Consider the following 26,581-nt stretch of genomic DNA (forward strand, 5'->3'; position numbering starts at 1 on the left):
TATTTCAATCCTGTTATTTAGACCCTGGATCTCTACACTATATGCCTGTGACAATCTTATAATGGTCTATCAAATCTCCTTTCAGGATCTACCACTTCAGAGTTTTTCTCATAGCCAGTGCCCTCTAATCCTGATAAACCTCTTCTGCAACCTCTCCAAAGCCTACATACTCTTCCTATAGTGGGGCTACCATTACAGGAATAATGTTTTAAATCTGAGGCTCTATGAGGCATAGGTCAGACTGCAATTGGAGTATTGTGAACAGTTTTTGTCCCCTTATCTATGAGAGGATATATTGGCACTGGAGAGGGTCCAGAGGAGGTTCATGGGACCAATCCTTGGAATGAAAGGGTCAACATGAGGTCTGTTTGATGGCTCTGAGCCTCTACTTGCTAAAGTTCAGAAAATCTTATTGAAACCTACTGAATATTGAAAGGACTTGATCGAGTGGACATGGAGATGATGTGTCCTGTAGTGGTGGAGTCCAGGACCAGAGCTCATAGCTCAGGATACACGGGCACCTCTTTAGAAAGAGTGAGGAGGAACTTCTTTCACTAGACAGTGGTGAAACTGTGAAATTCATTGCCACAGTCATCTGTGGAGGGTGTCTCTGGGAATATTTAATAGATTAATAGGTTCTTGATTAATAAGGGCATCAAAGTTTGTAGGGAGAACACAGGGAAATGGGGTTGAGAGGGATAATAAATCAGCCACGATGGAATGGTGGAGCATAATTGATAGGCCATATTGCCCAATTCTGCTCCTTAAGAAATAATATTTTTTCAATATTTCAGATGCAGCCTAACTAAGATTTTCAAAGTTGCAACATAACTTTTGAACTCTTGAACTTAATGCCTTAACGATTAACAATGTGCCTTCTTTACCACTATAGCAACTTAAACCACTTTCTGAGAGCTATGGACCGAGAAAAGATTTCTCAGTGCAGTAACACTGTTGAGGGTTTTGCCATTAGCAGTGTAAAATTATGTGAGATTGAATGGGTAGGGGATCCTGCCTTGAATCTGCTGTCCGGTAGTCGGGGGTTAAAGTTCCTATTGGAAAGTATTGATTCAGTGTGCAAAAGAACATGTGTGGCTGAACAGGACTGACATGAGGGTCAAGAAATGGGTAGGACTGTCAGTGAGATAGTTTGACATGATAAGCAAATTTCTTTCAAGCATTACTCACCGTCTGCATATCTCATGCTGGCCAGCTTGCTGAAGCCATAGGGATGGTTGACTTCACAAGTATATTTAGATTTGTTGGTCCAGTCCTTCATAGGCATTGACAGGTAAGTGAAGGTTTCAGAACTAGAATTGATTCTTGAAGTGGAAGAGAGAATGTTGCCTGTTTGAACCAATCCATCTTTCTTCCAGGCAATATTAAGGTTGTGATGATGAAATCCATGTATCATACAGCCCAGGACAGCAGTGGCTTGACTTTGGACATCCTCCGGGGATGGAACAAGGGAGATGAGATTCAGAGCTGCAACATATTTAATAGCTGCCATTACTTGTTTGTTTGAGCCAGAGTGTAGTTGGACTGCATTCTCCCACCACAATATTGACCTGTGATCTGCTGATGTGCTGGCTCTACACAGAGATGCTGGACAGAGCTGCTGGACAGAGCTGTGAGTGTGGGGTTTTGGGTGTATGACCCAATCCGCTTTAGCAACGGGTCCCACTCTACAGTAACTAGGGGCAGAGGTGGGCAAATAGTGTGGAGGTGTAAGACTGCAGTAACGCTGGTGGGGTGGAAACAAAGAGCAGAAAGGCTAATACAGTCACCTGTGAGCTGGAGTACATGGGGTGGAACTTGAGAACTACAACTTTAGAATAAAGAGGAAGGAAGAATTGAATGGACAGGGGGAAATTATTTTGTATTTTCTGCAATAATTAGTTTAGATCTAGAATGTGATGGTTAAAGGAGTGTGGTGGAAAAATTCAGGTTCCCAGGTGTCCATATCTCTGAGGATCCATCCAGAACCCAATGTGGTGGTGCAACTACAAAGAAGGCTTGACAGCGGCTGTATTTCTTTAAGAGTCTAAGGAGATTTCGTATGTCACCAAAGACACTTGCAAATTTCTACCGATGTACCATGGAGAGCATTCTGACTGGCTGCATCACTGTCTGGTCTGGAAGGGTAGGGGTGGCTACTGCACAGGATCCAAGCAAGCTGCAGAGGGTTGTAAACTCCATCATGGGCACTGGCCTCCATAGTGTCCCGGCCATCTTCAAGGATTGAAGCCTCAAAAAGACAGGGTGCATCATTAGGGACCTCCATCACCCAGGTCATGCCTTGTTCTCATTGCTACCATTAGGAAGGAGGTACAATAGATGGATGGTACACACTCAATGATGCAGGAATAGCTTCTTCCCCTCTGCCATCTGATATATGAATTGAAATTGAACTCATGAACACTATCTCACTCGTTTCTTTATTTCTACTTTAGCACTACTTATTTAATTTAACTATTTAATCTATACTTCCTGTAATTGATGTTTTCCCTCGATTGTGTATTGCATTGTGCTGCTGCCGCAAAGAGAACAAGTTTCACAACATATGCCAGTGATATTATACCCGTTTCTGATTCTGATTCTGATTATTCCATCACATTCACAAAGGGATTGGCCTTTAATTGGAGATGTGACAACCACAGGATGGAGGGGAAAGTGTGGGAAGGATGGGTTAAGCTTAAATTTGCAGGGACACAATGGGCCAGAGGTCTCTGCATGGGAGCCGATTTGGTGGGAACTGTTTAGAGCTTGGGTGGTGGAGAAGATTCTGAAAAACGACAGAAATGAGGCAGATCAGCATAAGTTCTTTCATCCACCCTCCATTAATACTGAGTTACAGTGAACTCAGGATAAAGTTTACCTCCTTATATATAAACCATACTCCACACGGTTACTTTCTGCCTTGTTTTTAACAGCATCACCGTTGTATAGCAGAAATAGAATACATGAACAAAAGAGTTATTTGTCATGTTCCTACATTGTTTGACAAAGTTTCCTACAGCAGATATATTTATGAAGAAGCTTTAAAGAGAACTGATCCTACTAACACTGGATCTTCACTGTCACAATCTCGTTTGGTTTGTACCCTGCCTTGCAGGAGTAGACTTTGTTCTTCGTCCAGTCCGCCACAGAGACTCGGAGCAAGCTGCTCATCGTGTACTTTGAGTTTTGCCCCAACACCGCCGGGTATTTCTTGATTCCTGTGGTGATGTCCCCACTGTTAGTGGACCATGTCTGACTGATGCTCTCAGGCTGAAAGTCCTTGACCAGACAAAGGAGGCTGATGTCTTGGTCAGTTTCTTTGTTCCAGGAAGCAGTGATGTAGAGTGATGGTGTGGACTTGACCTCTGAAATGGAAAGAAATTCACAAACGGTTCCGTAAATAAATGTATTACTGGCAGTCAAAGCAGAGACCATAAGACCATAAGATATAGGAGCAAAATTAGGCCATCAACTTAACTCCAACATTCCATCATGCCGGATTTATTATCCCTCCAAACCCCATCCCCCTTCCTTCTAGCTGTAACCTTTGACATCCTGAATAATGAAGAACCTATCAACCTCCACCTTCTGCTGCCCAAGGACTTGGTCTGCACAGCTGCCTGTGGCAATGAATTCCACAGATTCACCAACATAAAGATAGGTTTTCTCATTACTGTTCTAAATGGATGTCCCACTATTCTGAGGACATCCTTTTGGTCCTAGACTCTCCCATTACAGGGCACATCCTTTCCACATCCTCCCTATCCGGACCTTTCAATATTCAATAGTTTTCAATGAGATTCCTCTCCACCCTAGTTTTCTAAACCCCAGTGAGTAAAGGCCCAGAGCCATCAAGTGGCCTTTATATGTTAGACTTTTCATTCCTGGGATTATTCTAGTGAACCTCCTCTGGACCCTCTCTGATACCAGCACATCTTTCTTTAGATAAGGGGCCTAAAACTGCTCACAATATTGCAAGAGCAGTCTGACCAGTGTGTTATAAAGCCTCAGCATTACATCTTTCCTCTTATATGCTAGTCCTATCGAAATGAATGCTTAAATTGATGTTGCCTTCCTTCCAAAAACCCAACCTGCAAGTTAACCTTTAGAAACTCCTACATGAGGTTTCCGAAGTCCTTCTGCACCTCAGATTTTTCAATTTGCTTCGCATTTAGAAAATAGTCCACACCTTTATTCTTTCTGTCAAACTGCATAACCATGCACTTTCCTGCACTACATTCCATCTGCCACTTCTTATTCACCCAACCTGTCTAAGTCCTTCCACAGACACCTTTTCCTCATTGCTACCTGCCCCTCCACTTATCTTCATATCATCCACAACTTTTGCCACAAGGCTGTCAGATCCATCATCCAAATGATTAACAGATAACATGAAAAGAAGAGGTTCCAGCACCGACCCCTGTGGAACACCACCAGCCAATGGCATCCAACTGGAAAAAGCTCCCATTATTCCTACTCTTTGGCTCCTGCCAATCAGCCAGTGTTCTCTCCATGTGCTCCTATCTTGTTAAAGCAGCCTGATGTGTGGCATCTTGTCAAAAGTTTTATGAAAATCCAAATAAACAACATCCACAGTGTTCTCTTTGTCTATCCAGCTTCTCATTTCCTCAAATAATTCCAACTTATCTGTCAGACATGATTTCCCCCTTAAGGAAAGCCTTCTGACTTTGGCCTATTTTGTCATCTGCCTCTAAGTAATCTGAAACCTTATCCTTAATAATGGACTTCAACGTCCTTCCAACCACTGAAGTCTGGCTAACTAGCCCATAATTTTCTTTCTTTTGCCTCCCTCCCTTCATAAAGAGCAGAGCGACATTTGCAATTTTTCAGTCCTCTGGAACATATCCAGAATCAAGTGATTCTTGAAAGGCTATTACTAATGCCTCCACAATCTCTTCAGCTATAACTGTCAGAACTCTGGAGTGTAGTCCATCTGGCTGAGGTGACATCTACCTTCAAACTTCTCAACTTTCTCAATGCCTTCATATTAATAATTGCATTGTTATCATCTTCTGCCCCCAGACACTCTTTCATTTCTGGCATTCTGCTAGGGTTTTCCAAAGTGAAAACAGGAGCAAAATATTTATTAAGTTTGTCTGTCATTTCCCCCATTAATACCTGTCCAATGTTCTTTTCCGGCAGTCCAATACCTACTGTCGTCTCTCATTTACTCTTTATATATCTCAAAATAACGTATTGTATCCTCTTTTATATTATTGGATAGATTACCTTTATATTTCCCCTTTTTCTCTTTATGGCTTTTTAGTTTCCTTCTGTTGATTTTTAAAAGCTTCCTAGTCCTCTAACTTCTCTCCAATTTTTGCTCTATTATATGCTCTCCCTTTTGTTTTATGTGCTGTCTTTGATTTCCCTTGTCAGCCTCATCCTCCCTTCTTCATCTCTGGGATGTATCTCTGCTGAACCTTCTGAACTCTTCCCAGATCCTCCAGCCATTGCTTTCTGCCATCATCCCTGCTAGTGTCCCCTTCCAATCAACTTTGGCCCGATCCTCACTAATGCCTCTGTAATTCTTTTTACTCTGATGTAATACTGATAAATCTGACTTTCGTTTCTCCTTCTGAAAATGCAGTTTGAATTCTATCATATTACGATCACTGTCGCCTAAGGGTTCCTTCACCTCAAGCTCCCTAATCAAATCTGGGTCATTCCATAACAGCCAATCCAGAATTGCTGTTCTCCTAGTAATTTCCAAAATGATTCACCTGTTAAACAAAGCTCTGACCACTTCAATACTCAGACAGGAGGACATGGATCAATCCCACAGTGGATGCTTGGGCACACCATACAGGCCAGCACTCCAGTGTAGTAGAGGGAATGACCTAATCTCGGATGTGCCAGATTTCAGTCAAAGTATCAAAGTGACACCTTGTCTCTCCTCCAAATATAATTCCTTATTCTGATAAGACTGTTGGCACCAGCTTAGTGGAGTTTACAGGAATAGGAAGAATTTGGCAGTAACCTTATTCAAATAATTATAATTTCTTCAAATGAGATGTTGATTAGAGGACTGGTGTAAAAATCTGTTGCTTGTCTCCAGCACCATGTGTGTGATATAGTAATGGCTGTCTTTGCTTCTGAAATATATTTATACTGACTACATGATGCTGATGTCACTGCATAACATATTTAGCATGGGTGATGGAGGAAGAACTTCAACTCCTGAGAGTCTTGGTAAACTACTGGCCAACCAGGAGGGAATGGTAACCTGTATCAGAAAGGACTGAGGAAGTGTGGAAATACATTAGTGCAGACTCTGTGGAGAAGTGTCGACCAACACAACCAACAGTGACGATGAAATTCCTGGGCAGATGGAGAAATCTCAAAATGTCATTCGATGTAGGTGATATTCTCACTGAACGACCAGCTCAGAGTCCAGAGAGGAAATGCAGGTTGTGGCAATTCCCAAACCCTTAAGGTGCAAAGTGCACTTGAAAGCATTGGTCCTCAATTCGTTTCACTGGACAAGGAGAAGTGTTGACTTACCCATCAATTTCCATCTAATAATTTCACATGTTTATAGTTGTGCTTGCATAATTTATTTTTAAACTCTTAGTTGTTTGAATAGTTTTTGAATGTTGCTTACATTAAGAGCTTTGACAGGTGGATACATTGAAGAGATGTGGTTTGACCAGTTGTCAGAATTACCTTGGACAGTGCTGTGGATGGGGTTTGTTCTGACCCACCGAAGTGACATCACTTACCTCATGATTGACTCTGTCAATGACAGATTATTGCTGGTGGATGAGGTTAAAATCACCCAAAAAGACTGTGTGGACACAGCAGAACATGCAGGAACTCTGGGAGTAGGAGACCAGTGGGAGAGTATGTGTCAGACAGTGTGAATTGCAGTAGATGAGGCTTTGTTGTCCAACAGTAAGATGGTCAACAGACACACACAGGCTTCAGATTGATTCTGCTATCGGAAGGGGAGCAAACTCAACATTTAGAAAAAATGTTGGGGAAGTGAGGATTTCAATCCAGGGTAAAAAAACATTAATATATATTTAGCAATAATTAATATAGGCGCAAGGAGATAAAATGTTGAAATGTTGTCAGTTACAAATTGAAGACATAAGACAACAGACCCAGCTTTAGCAGTGGAGGGGAGAAGGCAGCATCGTTTCAAACTTGTTTCTCCAGATATAGCAGTGAGGCAGGCTGCAGAGGAGCTCTGCTTGAGTAGCAAATGTGGTGCTTGAAGTTAGAATGATGAAGCTTCAGCTGTGACATATCAGCGAAGAAGCTGAACAGAGGTAAGAATCAATGTAAGCACAGGCAAGGTTTAGCAACTTTAATATTTGTTCTTGGAGCTCCAGGGTCACAGTTAGGACAGTGGTATGCTTGTTCTTCAGAATGTGGGACATTGCAGAGGCTTGCAGTGTCACTGAGGACTACACCTGTAGAAAATGCTTGCAGGCTGCGATAAGGAGCTGAAGCTGGATGCACTTAAGAAGCTGGGATACTGAGAGCATCAAAGATAAGAGTGACAGTGAGGTGGTCTCACATAAGATGCAGGCCAAATGTAGTTGGGTGGCCATCATGAAAAGTAGGGAGTGGAGACAATGATGCAGGACAATCCTGTGGCTACTCCTCTTGAAAGTGCATGCAAACCAAGTACAGCATTTTGTATATTGTGGTGTAAGTGACGATCCAGCCAAAGCTGTGGTACCACTGTGCATTGTGGGCAAGGATGAAGGAGGGTGGGATTTTACTGATAGGACCCTCAATAGTTGGGAGGACATAGATGGGAAGCTCTTTAGTCATAAAATGGATTCCAGGATGGTGTGTTACAGAGCATTTTCAACAGAGAGGGTGAGCAACCCAAGATGGTTGTGCACATTAGCACCAACACCAACCAGTAGAGAAAGGGATGAGAGTCGACAGAGTGAATATCAGGAGTCAGGGACGAGGTCAGAGGGTGGTAATCTCTGGATTAATCACTGTGTCATGTGCTAGTGAGAATAAGGCAAGGAGGATATGGTCTTACGGTTTTATGATACGTAAGAGGACTGCATGTCAGAAAATTTGATGTGGGAGCAGGGATTCAGTTTTGCGGACTATTGGGATCTGTTCAGGAACAGAAGTGACATGTATAAGAGGGCCAGGTTGTACCTGAACTGGAGGGGTGCCAATTAACTTGGTTTATGCTACTAGGGAGGGTGAGTAGCAGAGAGGCAGATAGGTTGCCAGAAATTGAGACAGAATTCAATGCCAGTTAGACAAACTGTGGCAGGCAGGGAGCAAGGTAAGGCTGTTGGATTAAGTTACATGTACATCAATGCAAAAGGCCAGACAGATAAAGTGGATGAATTCAGGACAATGGGTAGTCTATTATACTGGGATATTATAACCATTACGGAAGAATTCTAATGGAGAGATAGGAAATGGCAGCTAAATGTTCCAGCGTACAGGTGCTCCAGCTGGAACAGTAGTGGAGGAAAGAGGGTGTGGTTGCATTTCTGATTAAGGAGAATGTCACAGCAGTAGCTCAAGATGAAATTACCGAGGGTATTATCCAGTCAGGCTTCATTGGTGGATCAGCAAAACAAGTCTGGGTGGTCTCCTTTTGGAATTGTACTATTGATCCTTTTAGAGTTCAAGGGCATCCGAGGTACAAATATGCAGCGAGGTTACAAATGGTTGCAAGAATAGGATTCTCATAGTAGGGGATTTTAACTTTCCTAAGATAGACAGGGAGACTCATGGTAATAAAGGCTGAGATAGGGTGGAGTTTAAGAGTGTTCAGGAAGGCTTCCACACTCAATTAGCCTCCTCTTGTATGTTTGTGGTCTTCTGCCATTGTAGCCAATCCACTTCAATGCTGGATGTGTTGTACATTCAGAGAAACTCTTTTGCAAACCACTGTTGTAACGAGAGGTTATTTAAGTTACTGTTGTCTTCCTGTCAGCTTGAACCAGTCGGCCATTCTCCTCTGACCTCTCTTATTAACAAGGCATCTTCTTCCATAGAACTGCCACCTGCTAGATGTTATTCTTTGATTTTTGCACCATTCTCTGAAACCTGTAGAAACTGCAGTTCATGAAAATCCCAGGAGGTCAACATTTTTGAGATACTCAAACCACCCTTTCTGGCACCAACAAGCATTCCATGGTCAGTCACTTAGATTGTGTTTCTTCCCCATTCTGATGAGTGGTCTGAACAACAGCTGGACCTCTTGGCCATGCCTGCATGCTTTTATGCATTGACTTGAGGCCGCATGATTGGCTCTTTAGATATTTGCATTAACGAGCAGGTATACAGGTGCATGCCGTGAGGGAAAGGACAAAGGTTGACCTACTCTTGAGAAATAGGGCAGGACAAGTGACGGAGGTGACAGTGAGGGAGGGCACTTTGGACCAATGACCAAGGTTTTATGTTTATACGAAAAGGACAGATTCCGTTCACAAGTTGAACTAAACTGGCGCAAGGGAAATATTTATTACATTAAACAGGAACTTATCAAAGTTGACTAGAGCAGGTTGTTTGCATGAAAAAGGGACATTTAGCAAGTGGGAGGTTTTTGAAAGTGAGATGTTGAGAGTTCAATGTCTACATATTGGAGTGAAGGTCAAGGCTGATGAGAGTAGCGAAGCTAGATGATGAGAGACATTGATACTCTTGCCAGGAAAAGGGAGACGTGGGTTACATTTGGGCAGCTGGGTTCAAGTGAACACCCAGACTTGTATAGGGGATGCAGGAAATATATCAGTTTGGCAAAAAAAAAATGGGTATGAGATGTCTTTAGCAGAGAAAGCAAAGAGATTTTGTAAGAATAATAATAGAGTGTAGCTGGAGAGAGACAATATTGGCCTTCATAGACTAAGCTGGATATTTCTGTGCAAAGCATCGGGAAAACTGTTTTTACTGTGGAGAAGGATATGAAAAGAGTACAGGAAGGGTTTTGGCCCGAAACATCGACTGTATGCTTTTCCTTGATGTTGCCTGGAGTGTTGAGTTCTTTCAGCATTTTGTGCGCGTTGCTCTAATCTCTTTAATTCGGGCTCTCTGACTTCAAGCTGGCGGTCTGTCAATGATGCTTTTTACATATACATCTGCCACAAGGGTGGGTCCCCAATGCCTCAATCCAGGTGGAACTCCAAACTTATAAACCCGCGGAGATTTTTCCAGCAAGTAGAAGGGCGAATGTTTGGGATGTATGGGGTGTCCAGGGATGGGTAGCACCTCTGATGAAGGGGGTTGTCACGTCTGTTCTGAGGTGGCTCAATCACCTTTGGTCTCCACTGGACACTCATCTCTCACTCTGGCTCCAAGTAGCTGTTTGCATATGACAGTGGTCACACTGCTTCGACTGGTGGGCTAAACCAGGTGAAGGTAGCCTGTGGCCTCATACCCCAGTGAGATAGGGACGTGCCCTGTCATTTGGTGTCATCTCCAGCGGAGTGGCTGGATGAGATCTACGGTGAGATCCAATGGCCAGGAAGATGTTACTACGACAGTCTGTGGAGAGCAAAGTGCATGCGAAGGCACCAGGAAGTGTCACGAGTCATCCACCGCAGCCAATGGACACAATTGTTCGCACCACTGGACCCAGGTTTCCGAGCTCGAGAGGGTGGAACTGCTTTAGTGCAATGTGTTTTCTGCTCTAAAAACCAGCAAAAGGATAAGGCCTGGTTTAAATCTGATCTTGTATTCTCTCATTGGAGGTCCCTCAATGCATCCTTTTCACATTTGCACATCTGCCACGGGACCAGGTCCCCAATGGCTCAACCCGGTGGGGCCAAGCCAAGTACCTCCCAAGATGACCAATCTCAAACTCCCATCTCTTGTTTGGTGTATTTACATCAAATGCCGTAGAACTATACAGTACAGAAACTGTCCTTCAATTCACCATCTCTATATTGATCTTCCCGCCCGTCAACATTAAGCCCACTTGTCTGCACTAGTCATGTATCCTCTGTGCCTTATCTGTTCAACTACCTGTCAAAATTTCTCTTTACTCCAGCAATTGCATCTCACCTCCTCTGGCAGTGAGTTCCAGATGTCTGTGTACAAAACAAAAAGGAACTGCCCGTCAAATTCTCTTTAAAACTCCTTCACATTATCTTAAAACTATGCCCTCCTATTTTTATGCCTCTAACTTCACAACAAGATTCTTTCTAATTACCCCTCTCTCATCCTATATAACTGTACAAGGTCACCTCTCTGCTTCTTTTTCTGCAGGGAAAACTACCCCACCTGATCCAATCTCTCTATTAAGCTCAGGACCTCCAGATCAGGTGACATTTTGATGAATCTCTTTTACTCCTTCTTCAGCTGATCACAGCTTTCCTGTGGTGTCAAACCAGATGTGACCTCAATACTCTGAGTGTGGTTAACCAATGATTTACAAAGTTGTAATATAACCATCTAGCTTCAATACTCTATGCTCCAATCTATAAAGGCAAACCTTCTTCACCATTCTATCCATGTGTTCCCTTTTCTTTAGCTCTCACTGTGTACTTAGTTGTCAGGAACGGGGGCCGGATGGACCCAAACGCAGGACGCAGACACTGAAGTACTATGGGGAGGACAGGATGGGGATGCCATGGCATTTACGGGTTAATGCAGGCGGGGCTGGATCCAAGAGTTCAGACGAGGCAGGCAGGAAAGAGGATCCCACAGTTCAGACCGGGCAAGCAGGCAGGAGGATCCCAGAGCTCAGACGGGGCAGGCAGGCAGATTCCTCATGGCGGGCCGCAGGGATCCCGGGCAGGGCCGCCTCCCAGGCGGAAAACACAGAGGCCTAGGCCAGACGCGGACACCTGGGCAGATGCAGGGCACAACCCTTGGGAAACGAGAGGAGGAAAGGGTAGGAGTCCCTAGGGCAGCGGCAGTCCGGCCAAACCCACCCAACGGAGGCAACGAGTAGGAAGAGGCAGAACCCCCACCGGGCAGCAGCAGACCGGCCAGATCCGCCCAACAGAAGCAATAGGTACGAGGGGGCAGAACCCCCGCCGGGCAGCAGCAGTCCAGCCGGACCCGCCCGACAGAAGCAACAGATAGGAGGGGGCAGAACCCCCTCTGGGCAGCGGCAGTCCAGCTGGACCCGCCCAACAGAGGCAACGAGTAGGAAGGGGGCAGAACCCCCGCCGGGCAGCGGCAGTCCGGCCAGATCTGCCCGACGGAGGCAACGAGTAGGAAGCTGGGTCCAGGGTGAGCAGCAGAACTACAGTGATCCACCGGGTACATTGGTAAAGGCAACATGGGTAAGACGAACAAGACAGAACAGCGGGACCCGAGAGGAGCAGGAAAAGCATGACGAACTGGGTAACACAGGTACAGAGTGGGTTGCAGAACAGGCAAAGGGCAGGATACACAGTAAGATTCGGAACAAACAAACCAGGTATAGATCAGACAGGATGCAGAACAAAACAACCACCCGCTCGGTCTCCGTCCCACGGCCCCTTATAAACACCTGCAGCCGAATTGGCCACAGTTGTGCCTCCTTGATCCAGGATGATCTTAACAGGCTCAAAGGGTCCGGGAGGGACAGCTGCAAGACCCGGAGTCCAGAGCACTCGGACCGGAACGAGACTCGGAACGCGGACTCCGGACCGGACCAGACCCTGACATTAGTTGAATTCTATGCCCATAGACCGGGGGTCGGCAACCTGCGGCTCCCGAGCCATTTGTGGCTCTTTCACCTCTGTGCTGCGGCTCCTTGTGGCTTTGGGAAATAATTGGTCAGTATTTAATTAAAATGTATTTTATGTTAGTTTGTTAGCTTTTGAAATGTAATTCTAAATTTGAAGATTATGGTGATCTTGTACAATCTAAGTGTGGCGACATCCGAAACGGCTCACAATTAGCCAGCATTCCGGCTAAGGGAGATAGCCTACGGGGGTTTGTGAGTACGCGTCTTTTGCAGCATCTGCGTCCATGGGGGCTGGGTTGAGAGAGGCTTAAAAGCAAGGCTGTTTAGTTCGAATAAAGCTATCTTTGACTGCAGTTTACTGACACCGCTACAACGTGTTTTTATCGCTGGCTGTCCAGACGGAAGGTGCTGAAACGCTTTGTCGCGTGTCTGGAAGAAGTGAAAACTTTCCTGGGCAGCAAAGGGCTCACCTTTCCTGAGCGGGAACAGCCAGAGTGGCTGGAAAAGCTACACTTCATGGTAGACATGACAGCGCACCTGAACACGCTGAACACAGCTCTTCAGGGGTAAGGACGTACAGCCCTGCACATGTTGGAGGATGTTTTGGCATTCGAGCGCAAGTTGACAGTGCTTGCCAGAGATTTACAGAAAGGCACTTTGTCTCACTTCCCCAATTTGAGAGAGTTCAAACAAGGTCACGACATGATAATTTCGGAGTATTTACATTCTGCAATCATCGCAATGCAAACATCGTTTGGGAAACGCTTCTGTGAGTTCAGAGAGGAAAAAAACACATTATCCTTCCCGGTCACTCCCTTAAGCATCGATCCTTCCCTACTGAATACGACTGCATTGGCAGGTGTGAGTCAACCTGATCTTGAGATGGAACTGGCCGACATAGCCGACAAAGACATATGGGTGTCCAAGTTTAGACGCTTGACAGCAAACCTTGAAGATGTTGCCCGTTCTTGCTCAGAAACACAAATGGAGTGATATTGAAAACTTTCCAAAACCGGACAAACTTGTGTTCGAAACATTTATGTAAACATTAAAAAGTATGCGCTTTGAGTCCTGTCGATCTTTGGATCCACATATGTAAGTGAGCAGGTGTTCTCCAACATGAACTTTATTAAAAACAAACATCGCGCATGCCTCACAGATGACAGCTTGCGATCCTGTGTAAAGATGAAGGTGACGTCATACAGCCCTGATGTGCAGACGCTGTGCGCTGAGGTCCAGGAGCAGAAATCCCATTAACCAAGTATGATAAATATTTTAATTGCCTATTATTTTATGTGTATTCATATTTTTTCATTGTTCAGTGAAATAGTCCTTTTATTTTTCAGGCTGACAGCTGGCTGATGTTATTTTTGGTTTGCTGCTGGCGGAAAATTTAAGTTCGGCGTTTTTCATAAATACAAGAAGGACTCAAATAGACATTGAGTATTTTACTTTAAAGTAACTTTCAACCCAACGTCTTTTTTTCAGAGTTCAAAATGTTTTTGTTGCATGCAGAAATGTAATTTCGTTTTCTCTGCAGGAGTTCATCAATTTCATAAATGCAACACATTATAGTTTGTTTATACATAGCATAAAGGCAAAAAAAACGTTGTATGCAGTGTTATTTCATTTTAAATGTCAAACGGGTTTTGCGGCTCCCAGTGTTTTCTTTTCTGTGGGAAACGGGTCCAAGTGGCTCTTTCAGTGGTAAAGGTTGCTGACCCCTGCCATAGACCATAAGACATAGGAGCAGAAGTAGGCTATTCAGCCCATGGAGTCTGCTCAGCCATTTCCTCATGGCTGAGTTATTTCCTCTCTCAACCCCATTCCCCTGCCTGGTCCCCATTATCTTCGGCACTTGTTGAGACTACATTCCATCTGCCCATGTTGTATGCATCTTTCCATCTGTTCTATATTTTGCTGCACCCTTAGGAAATCCTCTTCACTATCCACAACACCACCAAATGTATGTTATCCCATGAAGTTACTAATCATTCCTCCTGCATTCCTAGTTAGGTCATATAGTCAATGGCCACTTTATTCTGTACACCTGCTTGTTAATGCAAATATCTTATCAGCAAATCAATGCATAAGAGCATGCAAGTTGTTGTTCAGACCAAACATCAGAATGGGGAAGAAATGTGATCCAAGTTACTTTGACCGTGGGATGATTACTGGTGCCAGAAAGGTTGAGTACCTCAGAAACTGCTGATCTCCTGGGATTTTCGCACACAGCCGTCTCTAGTGTTCACAGAGAATGGTGCAGAAAAAACCCCAGAAAAGACATCCAGTGAGTGGTTGTTGTGTGGAAAAAAGTGCCTTGTTAATGAAGAGGTCGGAGGAGAATGTCCAGACTGGTTCAAGCTGATAGGAAGGTAACAGTTACACCAGTGGTGTGCAAAGGAGTGTCTTTGAATGCATAACATATCAAACCTTGAAGCAGATAGGTTACAACAGCAGAAAACCACGAACATACACTCATTGTCCACTTTATTAGGTACACACTGTACCAAACAGCAATACTTCTGGTGCACTGTCATCACGGATTTCTAGTCAGAAAAGCATTCTTCCTTCTCCTGCCCTCTGCCTCCCTATAATAAAGCCAATTTTGGAACCAATTAGCCAAAAGAACATCCATGTGGTCTTTTGCAAACTTAAGACATGTAGCAATTTTTTTTTGGGAATTAGTGGTTTCCTCCATGGTGTCCTTCCATGAACACCATTCTTGTTCAGTGTTTTTCTTATAGTGAACACTGAACAGAAATGTTAGCAAGTTCTAGAGATTTCTGCAGGTCTTTTGCTGTTACCCTTGTGTTCTGTTTCACCACCTTCAGCATTGCACATTGTGCTCTTGGTGTGATCTTTGCAGGGTGCCTAGTGCTACGGAGAGTAGCAACAGTACTGAGTTTTCTCCACTTGTAGATAGTTTCTCTTACTGTGGACTGACGAATACTTGGTTCTTTAGGAATGCTTTTGTTGCCTTTTCCAGCTCCATGCATGTCTGCAATTCTACTTCTAAGGTCCTCTGAAAGTTGTTTTGATGAAGGCATAGTACAAATAAACAGATCTTTCTTGAGAAGAGCAGACACTGTCAGTAGCCTGAGGGTTAGTGTATCCTTTTTATCATACAGGGCATCTCTGCAATCCACACCTCCAATCACATCTCACCTGACTGGAACACCTGACTCCAAATACACTTTGTGGAGGGTATTACCCCAGAGGTTCACAAACTGTTTCCTACAAGTACATGTAATATCTTATCATATTTTTCAATAAATAAATGAACAAGTATATTTTTTGTGTTATTTATTTAACTGGGGTCTGTTCAACTAGTGTTAGGACTTACAAGAAGATCTCATTACATTTTAGGTCATATTTATTCAGAAGTAGAGAAAATTCTGCAGAGTTCATAAACTTTATCACCCACTGCCTGAGAAGCAACTTGCATCCGCTCCAATTTGCCTACTGTCACAACAGGTCAATAGAGCAACATCAGATGCCATTTTTTTGGCTCTTCACTGAACCCTGGAATATCTGGACAATGAAGAGATATACATTAGGATGCTCTTCATTGACTACAGTCTTGAATTCAATTCTATCATGCCCTCAAATGTAATCAATAAGCTTCAAGACCTTGGCCTCAATACTTCCTTGTGCAATTGGATCCTCAATTTCCTCACTTGTAGACCCCAGTCAGTTCAGACTGACAGCAACATCTCCACAATCTCCATCAGCACAGGGGCATCACACAGATGTGTGCTTATCCCCCTGCTCTACTCCCTTTATTCTTATGACTGTGAGGCTAAGCACAGCTCCAATGCCATATTTAAGTTTGTTGACGACTCCACTGTCATTGATTAAATTAAAGAAAGTGATGAATCTGGAGGGAGATTGAAAATCTGACTGAGTGGTGCCATAACAATAACACCTCACTCAATGTCAGCAAGACCAAGAAGCTGAATATTGAATTCAGGTGGAGAAATTTGGAGGTCCATTGAGCAAATCAGAAGTTGAGAGGGTCAGCAACATTAAGTTCCTCAGTGTTATCATTTCATAGAATCTGCGATGGGTCCAACACTGAGTGCCATTATGAAGAAATCACAGCAGCACCTCCACTTTCTTAGATGTTTTCTTAGATTTGGCATGTCATCTAAAACTTAGACAAACTTCTGTAGATGCGCGGTGGAGAGTATATTGACTGGTTGCATCATGAAACTACCAATGAACGGAAAAGCCTACAAAAAGTGGCAGATATAGCCCAGTTCATCAGAGGTAAAGGCTTCCCTACACTGAGTACACCTACATGGAGCGCTCTCGCAGGAAAGCAGCATTAATCATCAAGGACTTCACTATTCAGGCCATGCTCCCCAATCACTGCTGCCATCTGGAAGGAGATACAGGAGACTCAGGACCCACACCATCAGGTTCAGAAACAGTTATGACCCTTCAAACATCAGGCGCTTGAACCAGAAGGATAACTTCAATCAACTGCACTTGCCCCATCAATAAAATGTTCCCACAACCTATGGATTAACTTTATCTATTGTTCTCAATATTTATTATTTGATTGCTTGCTTATTCATCTATCTATCTATCTATCTATCTATCTATCTATCTATCTATCTATCTATCTATCTATCTATCTATCTATCTATCTATCCATCCATCCATCTGTCTATTTATCCATTCATTCATCTATTTATAAGTTAATCAAGCAATCAGTTTATTTATTTACTATTATTTCTTTTTTCTTTCTTAGTTTTTGTATCTGTACAGTTTGTCTTTTGCACATTAGTTGTTTGTCTGTCCTGTTGGGATCAGTCTTTCTTTGCTTGTATTGTGTTTCTAAAATTCACTGTGAATGCCCACAAGATAATGAATCTCAAGGCTGTATATGGTGGCATACAGTGCCTATAAGAAGTATTCACCCCCCGCACCCCTGGCAGTTTTCATGTTTTGTTGTTGTACAACATTGAATCGCAATGGATTTAATTTGGCTTTTTGACACATCGACAGAAAAAGACTATACCGCGTCAAAGTGAAAACAGGCTTGCTACAAATCAATCTAAATTAATTACAAATATAAGACACAAAATAATTGATTGCATTAGTATTCACCCCCTTGAATATGACACACCAAATCATCACTGGTGCAGCCAATTGGTTTTATAGGTCACATCCCTCCTGGCACTTAAACTTGCAAGCGGAACAAGTGCTACGCCTGCCCCTACACCTCCTCCCTCACTACCATTCAGTCCCTCCAGGTGAGGCGACACTCCACCTGTAAGTCTGTTGGGGTCAAATACTGTGTTCAGTACTCTTGGTGTGGCCTCCTGTATATTGGTGAGACCCGACATAAATTGGGAGACTGTTTTGTCATGCATCTATGCTCTGACTGCTAGAACAAGCGGGATCTCCCACTGGCCACCCACTTTAATTCCATTTCCCATTCCCATTCCGTTATGTCCATCCATGCCTCCTCCACTGTTGAGATAAGGCAGGCCAAACCTAGTGTCAGGAACAACACCTTATATTCCGTTTGGGTAGCCTCCAACCTGATGGCATGAACAATCATTTCTCAAACTTCCAGTAATGCCTTCCCCCCACCCCACTTCATCATTTCCCATCCCCTTTTCCCTCTCTCATGTTATCTCCTTGCCCGCCCAGCGCTTCCCTCTGGTGCTCCTCCCTCCCTCTCTTTCTCCCTTCCGTGGCTTTCTGTCTCTTTCACCAATCAACTTCCTAGCTCTTTGCTTCATCACTATCCCTCCAAGTTTCACCTATCACCTGGTTTCTCTCCCCCCTCCACCCACCATTTAAAGCTACTCCTCAGTCCTGTTGAAGGGTTTTGACTGGAAATGTTGACCATACTCTTTTCCATAGATGCTGCCTGGCCTGCTCAGTTCCTTCAGCATTTTGTGTCTGTTGCTTGGATAACCAGCATCTGCAGATTTTCTCAAATTGTGACAGAATTAGGCCATTCAGCCCACTGAGTTTGCTCTGCTATTTCATCATGGCTGATCCTGGATCCCACTCAACCCCATACACCTGCATTCTTGCCATATCCTTTGATGTCCTGACCAATCAGAAAACTATCAATTTTTGCTTAAAATACAGACTTGGCCTCCACTGCAGTGGCAGAGAATTCCACAGTTTCACTGCTCTCGAGCTAAAAAAATTCTTCCTTACTTCTGTTCTAAAAGGTCACCTCTCTATTTTGAGGCTGCGCCCTCTAGTTCTGGACACCCCCATCACAGAAAACATCCTCCCCACATTCATCTTGTCTAGTCCTTCCAACATATAGTAGGTTTTAATGAGATTCCCCCTGCATTCTTTTAAATTCCAGTGAGTACAGGCTTAAAGTTGTCAATGTTCTTCATATGTGAATCCCTTCATTCCCGGAACCATCCTTGTGAACCTCCTCTGGACTCTCTCTAATCACAATCGTTTTGGGTTTAATATTTGTGATGAATTTAGACAAGTGCGTAGAAATTTGCTTTCACTTTGACACGAGAGTCTTTTCTGTTGATCAGTGACAAAAAAGCCAAATTAAATCCACTGCGATTCAACGTTGTAAAACAATAAAACAGGAAAACTTACGGGGGGGGGGGCAGGTATTGAATACTTTTTATAGCCACTGTATATGTATTGTGATAATTAACTTACTTTGAACTTACTTTACTTTGAACTCTATCCAACTCTATATGTACTGCTTTGTAACTAAATATATGCTGTTCATTCATTATGTACCATGTTGTATGATTTGTCTGATCATGCACTTTCCATGACCATGCTTGTCCTTGGCAAATTTTTCTGCAGAAGTAGTTCACCATTGCCTTCTTCTGGGCAGTGTCTTTACAAGATGGGTGACCCCAGCCATCATAAATACCCTTCAGAGATTGACTGCCCAGCATCAGTAACCAGGACTTGTGATTTGCACCAACTACTTATGTGACCATTCACCACCTGCTCCCATGCCTTCACATGACCCTGAACAGGTGGCTACACAGGTGCTATACCTTACCCAAGGGTGACCAGCAGGTAATTGGAGGGAAAGAGCACCCTACACCTCCGTTAGTGGATGTATTTCCTCCCCACCGCCCTGCCACCCCAATATACACTGTATATTGTATGCTGTATCCTATAAATAAAACATTGTAACTATATGTACAGTGGCTTGCACCCTGGACTCAGAGCAATGATGCTTCATTTAATTGTAGACATGCTTATGGTTAAATGACAATAAACCTGAACTTGATATGGACAGTAACTTCCTAAATTCTTCTTGTAAGACCTCAGTTCCTCTTTCTGCTCATGTGATTTGTACCAGCATTCTCCATGATCTTTTTTTTGTTCTCCTTACTTTAAATCTGAGGTCACTCATCTCCTTCCATTCACTCATCAGCCTGGCAAGGTACCCCTTAAACTGGCACCACTTGACTGGAGTCATGTCGTTCTCCTCCTCATAGTGGAGGACAGGCTCATGAGCAGTGCCAGTTTAGTTGGGTAGCATTGTGATGACCCCTGTTGATGTGCGGATGGAGGACTAGATCATTAAAACGGAAATCAAAATCACTTTATTGCCAGTGCATGACATACACCAGAATTGATTGTGGCTCAGTGTCATGCAAAAAACACAGGACAGTACCATAGCAGGCACTATAATAGCAACCAGTAATTTACAAGACAATAGTGCAATCAGCCATGAGCAGTCAACAATTCACAGAACGGTCGCATATGTAATGTCAATAATCAAACTTAAATAAATGTGAACTTGTGAGCAGACTCAAAAATTATCAGACGAACATGGAGAGTAGGAAAGACCATTTAATGGATGTTATGCAGGGACAGTTAGGGTACTACACTTGAGTGAGTTTTGCTGAGAAGGATAGCTTTGGAGATGGTGCCTAGTCTTGGTGGAGATGGATCTTCAGCCTCTCCCCAATGGCAATTTGATGAATAGTTGACCGCTGGGGTAGGTGGAGTCAGCAGTCATTTATCAGCCCTTTTCTTTGCTCTGGTGATAAACACCTCTTTTGATATTGTTAGTTGACAGCCAATGGTCTTTGCTGGATTTGGAGAGGGAGGAGGCGGTGGGAAAACAAATGGTGAAGGAGGTGGCACAACACTCTCAATGATGTCTGAGTTAAAATTCATCAAGATATGCCCTGGGATGATAAGTTTCCTAAGCTATCATTGAAAGAACTATCTGCTGGACCTTACTAGTGATGAGAATAACATGCTTGTTCCATTTCAATGCATTGGTAATGGTAGTCCTCAGGAATTTTAATGATTTGAAAATAGACGCAGCCTGGCCAGGTAGTGGGTTGTTGGCTTTCTGCTCTCTTGGTATTATTAAATAAGTTGTCATGAGAACAGAGTGCTCAAGACGGTCTACCCCTTTTTTGATAGCAGGTCACATCGTTACTAGAGATAAGAGCAACAATAGTCGTGTCATCCGTGAACTTTAGGATTTTAGTGGGGTTGGCTGCGGAGGTACAGTCATTTGTATAAAGTGAGAATATGAACACAGCCCCAGGGAGAGCCTGTGCTTATAGACATCAGATCGGACAAGTAGGAGCCCAGCCTTGCATACTACTTCCTTCCTGTCAGGAAGTTTGTAATCCTCTGACAGATACGATAGGGTAAAGCTAGTAGGGTTAGAGCATGCTGTGGAACAACTAAAGAGCGATAGTGTTAAAGGCAGAACTAAAATCCACAAACAAGGTCCTCACATGTGAGTTGGGGAATCAATTGTTGAAGAATGTAATGAAGGCACAAGTTAACTGCATCCTCAATAAGCAAACTGTAAGGGGTCAGGAAGTGGATCAGTAATGAACTTAAGTTAGGCCATTAGCAGATGTTCAAAGGTTTTCAGAATTACTGAAATCAGAGCGATTGGCCTATAATCATTAAGTCCAGTGATCTTGTCTTTCTGGGAACTAGAATGATTGCAGCAACTTCAAAGCAGTCTAGAACCCTGTATAGTTGGAGGGAGGTGTTAAATATCTCAGCCAAGAGAGGTGCTGGCTGATCTGCACAGTACCTTCATAACAAGGGGAGGCACCATCAGAGGCAGCATCTTTCCTCATGTTCTGTCTTCCAAATAGCTTGCAAATTTCTTCTTGGTTCTCCAAAAGCATAGGTTAAGATGGAGGGAGGGGAAAGAGGAGGGGAAGGTTGAAGAAGGAGAATGGGGCTGGGGTGAAGGGGTGATGGTGACATTGGAGTGTTTGTGCAAGGGAGAGGTTAGGGTACAGCTTGTCAGGGTCAGAGGAAATGAGAAGTGATAGATGCTGATTGTCCTCATCAGACCAACAACAAAACTGATTGAGCTGATTGGAAAAGGTAGGGGAGGGTTAGAATTGGGAGCACTTCTGCTTGAAGCTGGTAAGACTTTGCAGGAAACTCCAAGAACCTAAGAACATCTAAACATCTAAGAACCTCTTAAATGTTGCTAATATATTTGCCTCTACCAGCATCTGTGGCTGAGCCTTCCTCACACCCACCACTCTGCGTAAAAAAAAGCCTACCACTGACAACCCTCCACTCACACTTACCTCCAATCACCTTAAAATTATGCCCTCTTTTATTAGCCATTTCCACCCTAGGATAAAGCCACTGGCTGTCCATTCTATCTGTACCTTTTATCACCTTATGTTACCTCTCATCCTCTTTCATGCAAAAGATAAAACTCTAGCTCACACAATTCAGTCTTATAAGAGAAACTTGCTAATCAAGGCAGCATCCTTGTAAATCTTCTCTGCATCCCCTCTAAAGCTTTCACATCCTTCCTATAATGAAGGGAACAGAATGGAACACAGTACTCCAAATGGGTGGCATGGTGGTTTAGTGGTTAGCACAACATTTTACTGTACGGGTGACCCGGGTTCAATTTCTGCGGCCGCCTGTAAGGACTTTGTACATTCTCTTGTGGCTGTGTGGTTTCCTCCAGGTGCTCCAGTTTCCTTCCACAATCACAAGTCCTACCTGTTGGCAGGTTAATTGGTCATTGTAAATTGTCCCATGATTCAGCTCAGATTTAATCAGCAGTTTGCTGAGTGTCACAGCTCAAAGGGCTGGAAGGGCCTATTCCATGCTGTATGTCAATAAATAAAATAAATGTGGTCTAGCCATAGTTTCTAGATCTGCAACATAATCTCCCACCTTGCTCTGGACTCAGTGATCCTCCAGCCTGTTCAGCCTCCTCAACACCTTCACTTTGCAGCCATCAGCTTGTAACATACAAGGAATTGTCATCTTTCCAGAAATAAAAGTCACTTCCCCATCAGCTACAGTTGTCTCTCCTCTACCTTCTCTCAGCTCAGTCAGTGACAAACCAAAATCGACTGCACGTCTGCAGTCTGACTGGACACAGCATCACCCAGTACTGACCTTGCCCTGTCGGTGACAGGAACTTTATACTCAATCCATCACTAGCAGGACAGTGTAGAGAGAGCTTACTTCTGCATTTAACTCGTGTCATGTGCCCTTGGAGTACTTGATGAATCAAACAGGTCATACATTTGCAAGCGATTCCCTCAGCCAGAGTCCTAATCCAGATCTGATTTCTATACAGTGACATTGAACAGATCCATTGTTGTTGCTTACAGGGAGCACGTTCAACTGCACTTTAACTGCTATCTCCAGCTCTGGTAACTCTCCTTCCCAATCTCACATTGACTTGTCTCTCTCCAGCTTTCTCTGTTGCCACAGGGTGGCCAACCACAAATTGGGGAAAAATCCTACCATTCTGTTAGGTTGTCTTAGACCACAATGGCACATACGCTGAATTTTCCAATTTCAGGTAGCCCACAGTCCCAAGTGCTCTCCCTGATGCACTCACCTGTCCACTCAGTTTTCCTCACCCGTAGTTTATCTGCCCCACATCCTCTCATCTCCCACCCCCAGCTGGTTCAATTTATCTATCATTCCCTCCCCATCCAGTTTCACTCATCACTCTTTCCCACCCCTCTAACTGCTGTCTTTCCTATTCCCTCTCAATCCTGATGCAGGGCTGCTTTCAGACCCACTGCCGTACGCTGTTTGCTTCCACAGATACTGCCTGACCTTCTGAGTTCTTCCACCGTTCTCTCCATATATTCTTTTTGCGGGTGCGGTATCAGATCCTGGACCTGGATCAAACACTGAAGTCACTCATCACAAAGGCTTAATCGGTTGACGTCAAAGCACAGCTATCACCTGGTTACAAGATTCCCCATTCCCCTGCAACCTGATCCCGGTCTGTGGACAGCTCACAGGTGGGATGGGGGTATTTATCCTTGTACTGTTACTGGGTATATTCTGGCTCTACTCTAGAGAAAACACGCCGGCTCGGAAAATACAAGCAATTGTTCCAACTATCTTACTGATTTCAAGTTAATCATCAAGTTCGCAAAAACCGTGCATTAATAAAACTGAGGATGAAATTGAAAAGTTGTGCTTACCTGAAGTCACTGTCAGCGAGGTACCGTTCCCCCAGACTCGAAGATCGTCACAGTGCTCCATCTCCCCATTCACACAGTGCAATAACTTCATTTGCCCGTCACATCCAATAATCTCAGCAAAATGTCAACATGATCCCTGTCCGGACCGGGAGCAGCCGCTTCCCGGATTTCCATCCCAAACCCCGTCCTTGTCTCTTCCTGGCGTGAAAATAAAACAGGCATTTTCACAGTTTTCCTGTCTGTGGACACCAGGTCCCGCCATCCTCCGGAATCAGAGTCGAATCCTTTTTGGGTTTTTAATTGTCCAGAAATGGACATTTCCACCCAGCAGTCCGAGTCAGGATTCAGGGATTTGACTCTGGGAAGCAGCAATGCGGAATCCGTGGAGACAGACTGCGCTGCAGACGCTCCTTTGTCGGGACCAGTTTCTGTTCAGCTCCCCGTCGCCGTGGTAGATCGGAGTTCCTCCATCTTCCGCACAGTAGTAGACTGCCGTGTCCTCGACTTTCAGATCCTTCATTTCTAGAAAGACCGATCCGTCAGTCTTGGAAGCGATGAGTCGGTCTCGGAGTGCAGGCAAATAGTCGGGTTTGTTTGTCGTCCATACTATTGCCAGCCACTCCAGCTCTTTCCTGGAGGACATCCTAACCCAGTGAACGTTTCGCCTTTTGAGATCTAACCCATCAGCGTTGCAGTTTAATTTGTGGGACTCGCCGGGCTTAACGACCACTGACGCGGGCTGATCCGGGTAGATGACGGACCTCACACCTGACAAGAAAAAGAAAAAAAGAGATCAGCGGGCAGCGGGTCGAAGAGTCTCCGAGAGATAGCGGCTCAGGGTGCGGAACAAGCCGTCAGGGCATTCACCTGCCAAGCAGGACAGAAAGAGACAGAGATGAGGAACGACCCCCATCGTCCTGTGCACTGAGCCAGACTTGGCCACTCCAAAAGTCGGCGGCTTCAGGCTGGCTCTGTCCGGAGCCTCAGTTTAAATAGGGACCTGGACTGTGAGTGAGAGAGGGAGCCGCGATTTGGACAGAATCCCATTCACCAGAACTAGAGGCGCAGCTTCCTGTCCCCGCCCCCAGCAGCGATTTCAAATCCCCTAAAGATTTGCAGCAGGCGGCAGTAAACAGATTAAAGACCTGTCACATTGTGCTCGATTCATCAGTATAAACCAAGTCCCTCAGGGATTCAGTCCCTGCCGGATACCCCAGAGGGAGAGGAATTTATGCATATTTCCCTATGCACACACCAATCCGTGTGAGGGAGAGGCAAAGGTTCCCCCTGATAATCTTGACGCTGCGTGACATTCAATGTGAAGCAGACGTTTCCTGGGTGAAAAGAGAATTATATAAGAGTAAATATTTTGTCTTAGAAACCTGTCAGCGGAGTTTCACCCCCAAGTACCGGCCGGGTGTCTCCTCGTCACTGTGAGAAAAGTCTTCTATTTGTTTTAGCCGGTGAGCGGAGCGGGAGCATTCATGCGGGGAATTCAGGAACAGAAGCCGAACAGATCGTTCCCCAGTCAGTTCGACGGCCCAGTGTTGGCCGGACAGGTCGATAACGACCGGAAACTCCAGGGCGAGATGAGAAGTTGAATCAAAATTACCCACTCTGGTGATGGCAGCTATTGTATCCTCAGACAAATATAAACTATACCGATTGAATTATAGATTGTCAAAGCTCATCCCTCTCACTCAGCAGCTTTCGCGAGTGCCGGGTGTCATGAAGCGATATTGCTGTACCTCGACTATGTACAGTATTTGCATTTTGCAATTCACGCACAACGTTACCCGACGCAGGTTGGGGGACCGCTTCGTCGAGCTCCTCCGTTCCGTCCGTCACAAGAAACAGGATCTCCTGGTTGCCATCCACTTCAACTCTGCCTCTCATTCCCATCTAGATATGTCCATACATGGCCTCTACTGCCATGATGAGGTCAAACTCAGGTTGGAGGAGCAACACCTCATCTACCGTCTGGGTGGACTCCAGCCTGGTGGTATGAACATTGAATGCTCCAATTTCCGGTAATTCCCTCCCCTCCCCCTTCCCCTATCCCAGGTCCCCTCTGCCTCCCCCCCTTTCAAGTTTCTGCTCCTTTATCTCTACAGTTCTTTCATGCTTATCCCCTCCCCCTTTATCTTTCCTCTGATTGGTTTTCCACCTGACGCCTCTAGCCCTTCCCCCTCCCCTATCTCTATTACTGGGCTTCGGCCCTCTCTTCCCCCCATTCCTGATGAAGGGTCTCAGCCCGAAACATTGGCTACTCTTTTCTCAGGGATGCTGCCTGACCTGCTGAGTTCTTCCAGCGTCGTGTCCGTATTCTCTGTCACCCAGATCCTTCGTCGTCGCAACGTTCTGCAAAGTCTCGTCATACGCATAAAATGTTAATTTTTTTTTATTCTTTTCCCTTCGCAAGATGAACAATTTCACATTTCCTGCTCTAGATATACAGTAAATTTGCCAGATTTCGATACATTCTCTCACCTATCCC

The 26,581-nt window shown here is 44.4% G+C and overlaps 1 protein-coding gene across 1 annotated transcript in view; it reads right to left on the reverse strand.

Moving 5' to 3' along the window:
- LOC132381711 (immunoglobulin gamma-1 heavy chain-like) overlaps positions 1 to 25,131 on the reverse strand; it is a 36,500-nt gene extending 11,369 nt beyond the window's left edge. The window contains exons 1-5 of the mRNA XM_059951287.1: positions 24,952 to 25,131; positions 24,431 to 24,852; positions 24,085 to 24,196; positions 3,066 to 3,365; positions 1,189 to 1,485 (exon numbers count right to left, since the gene is read on the reverse strand). Of these exons, the coding sequence (XP_059807270.1) occupies positions 1,189 to 1,485; positions 3,066 to 3,365; positions 24,085 to 24,196; positions 24,431 to 24,852; positions 24,952 to 24,997 (1,177 nt within the window). The 5' untranslated portion in view covers positions 24,998 to 25,131. The remainder of the gene's footprint in view (positions 1 to 1,188; positions 1,486 to 3,065; positions 3,366 to 24,084; positions 24,197 to 24,430; positions 24,853 to 24,951) is intronic.
- Between the last annotated feature and the right edge of the window lie 1,450 nt (positions 25,132 to 26,581).

The sequence above is a fragment of the Hypanus sabinus genome, chromosome 26 (genome assembly GCF_030144855.1).
Source record: "Hypanus sabinus isolate sHypSab1 chromosome 26, sHypSab1.hap1, whole genome shotgun sequence".
In the NCBI taxonomy this organism is placed as follows: Eukaryota; Metazoa; Chordata; class Chondrichthyes; order Myliobatiformes; family Dasyatidae; genus Hypanus; species Hypanus sabinus.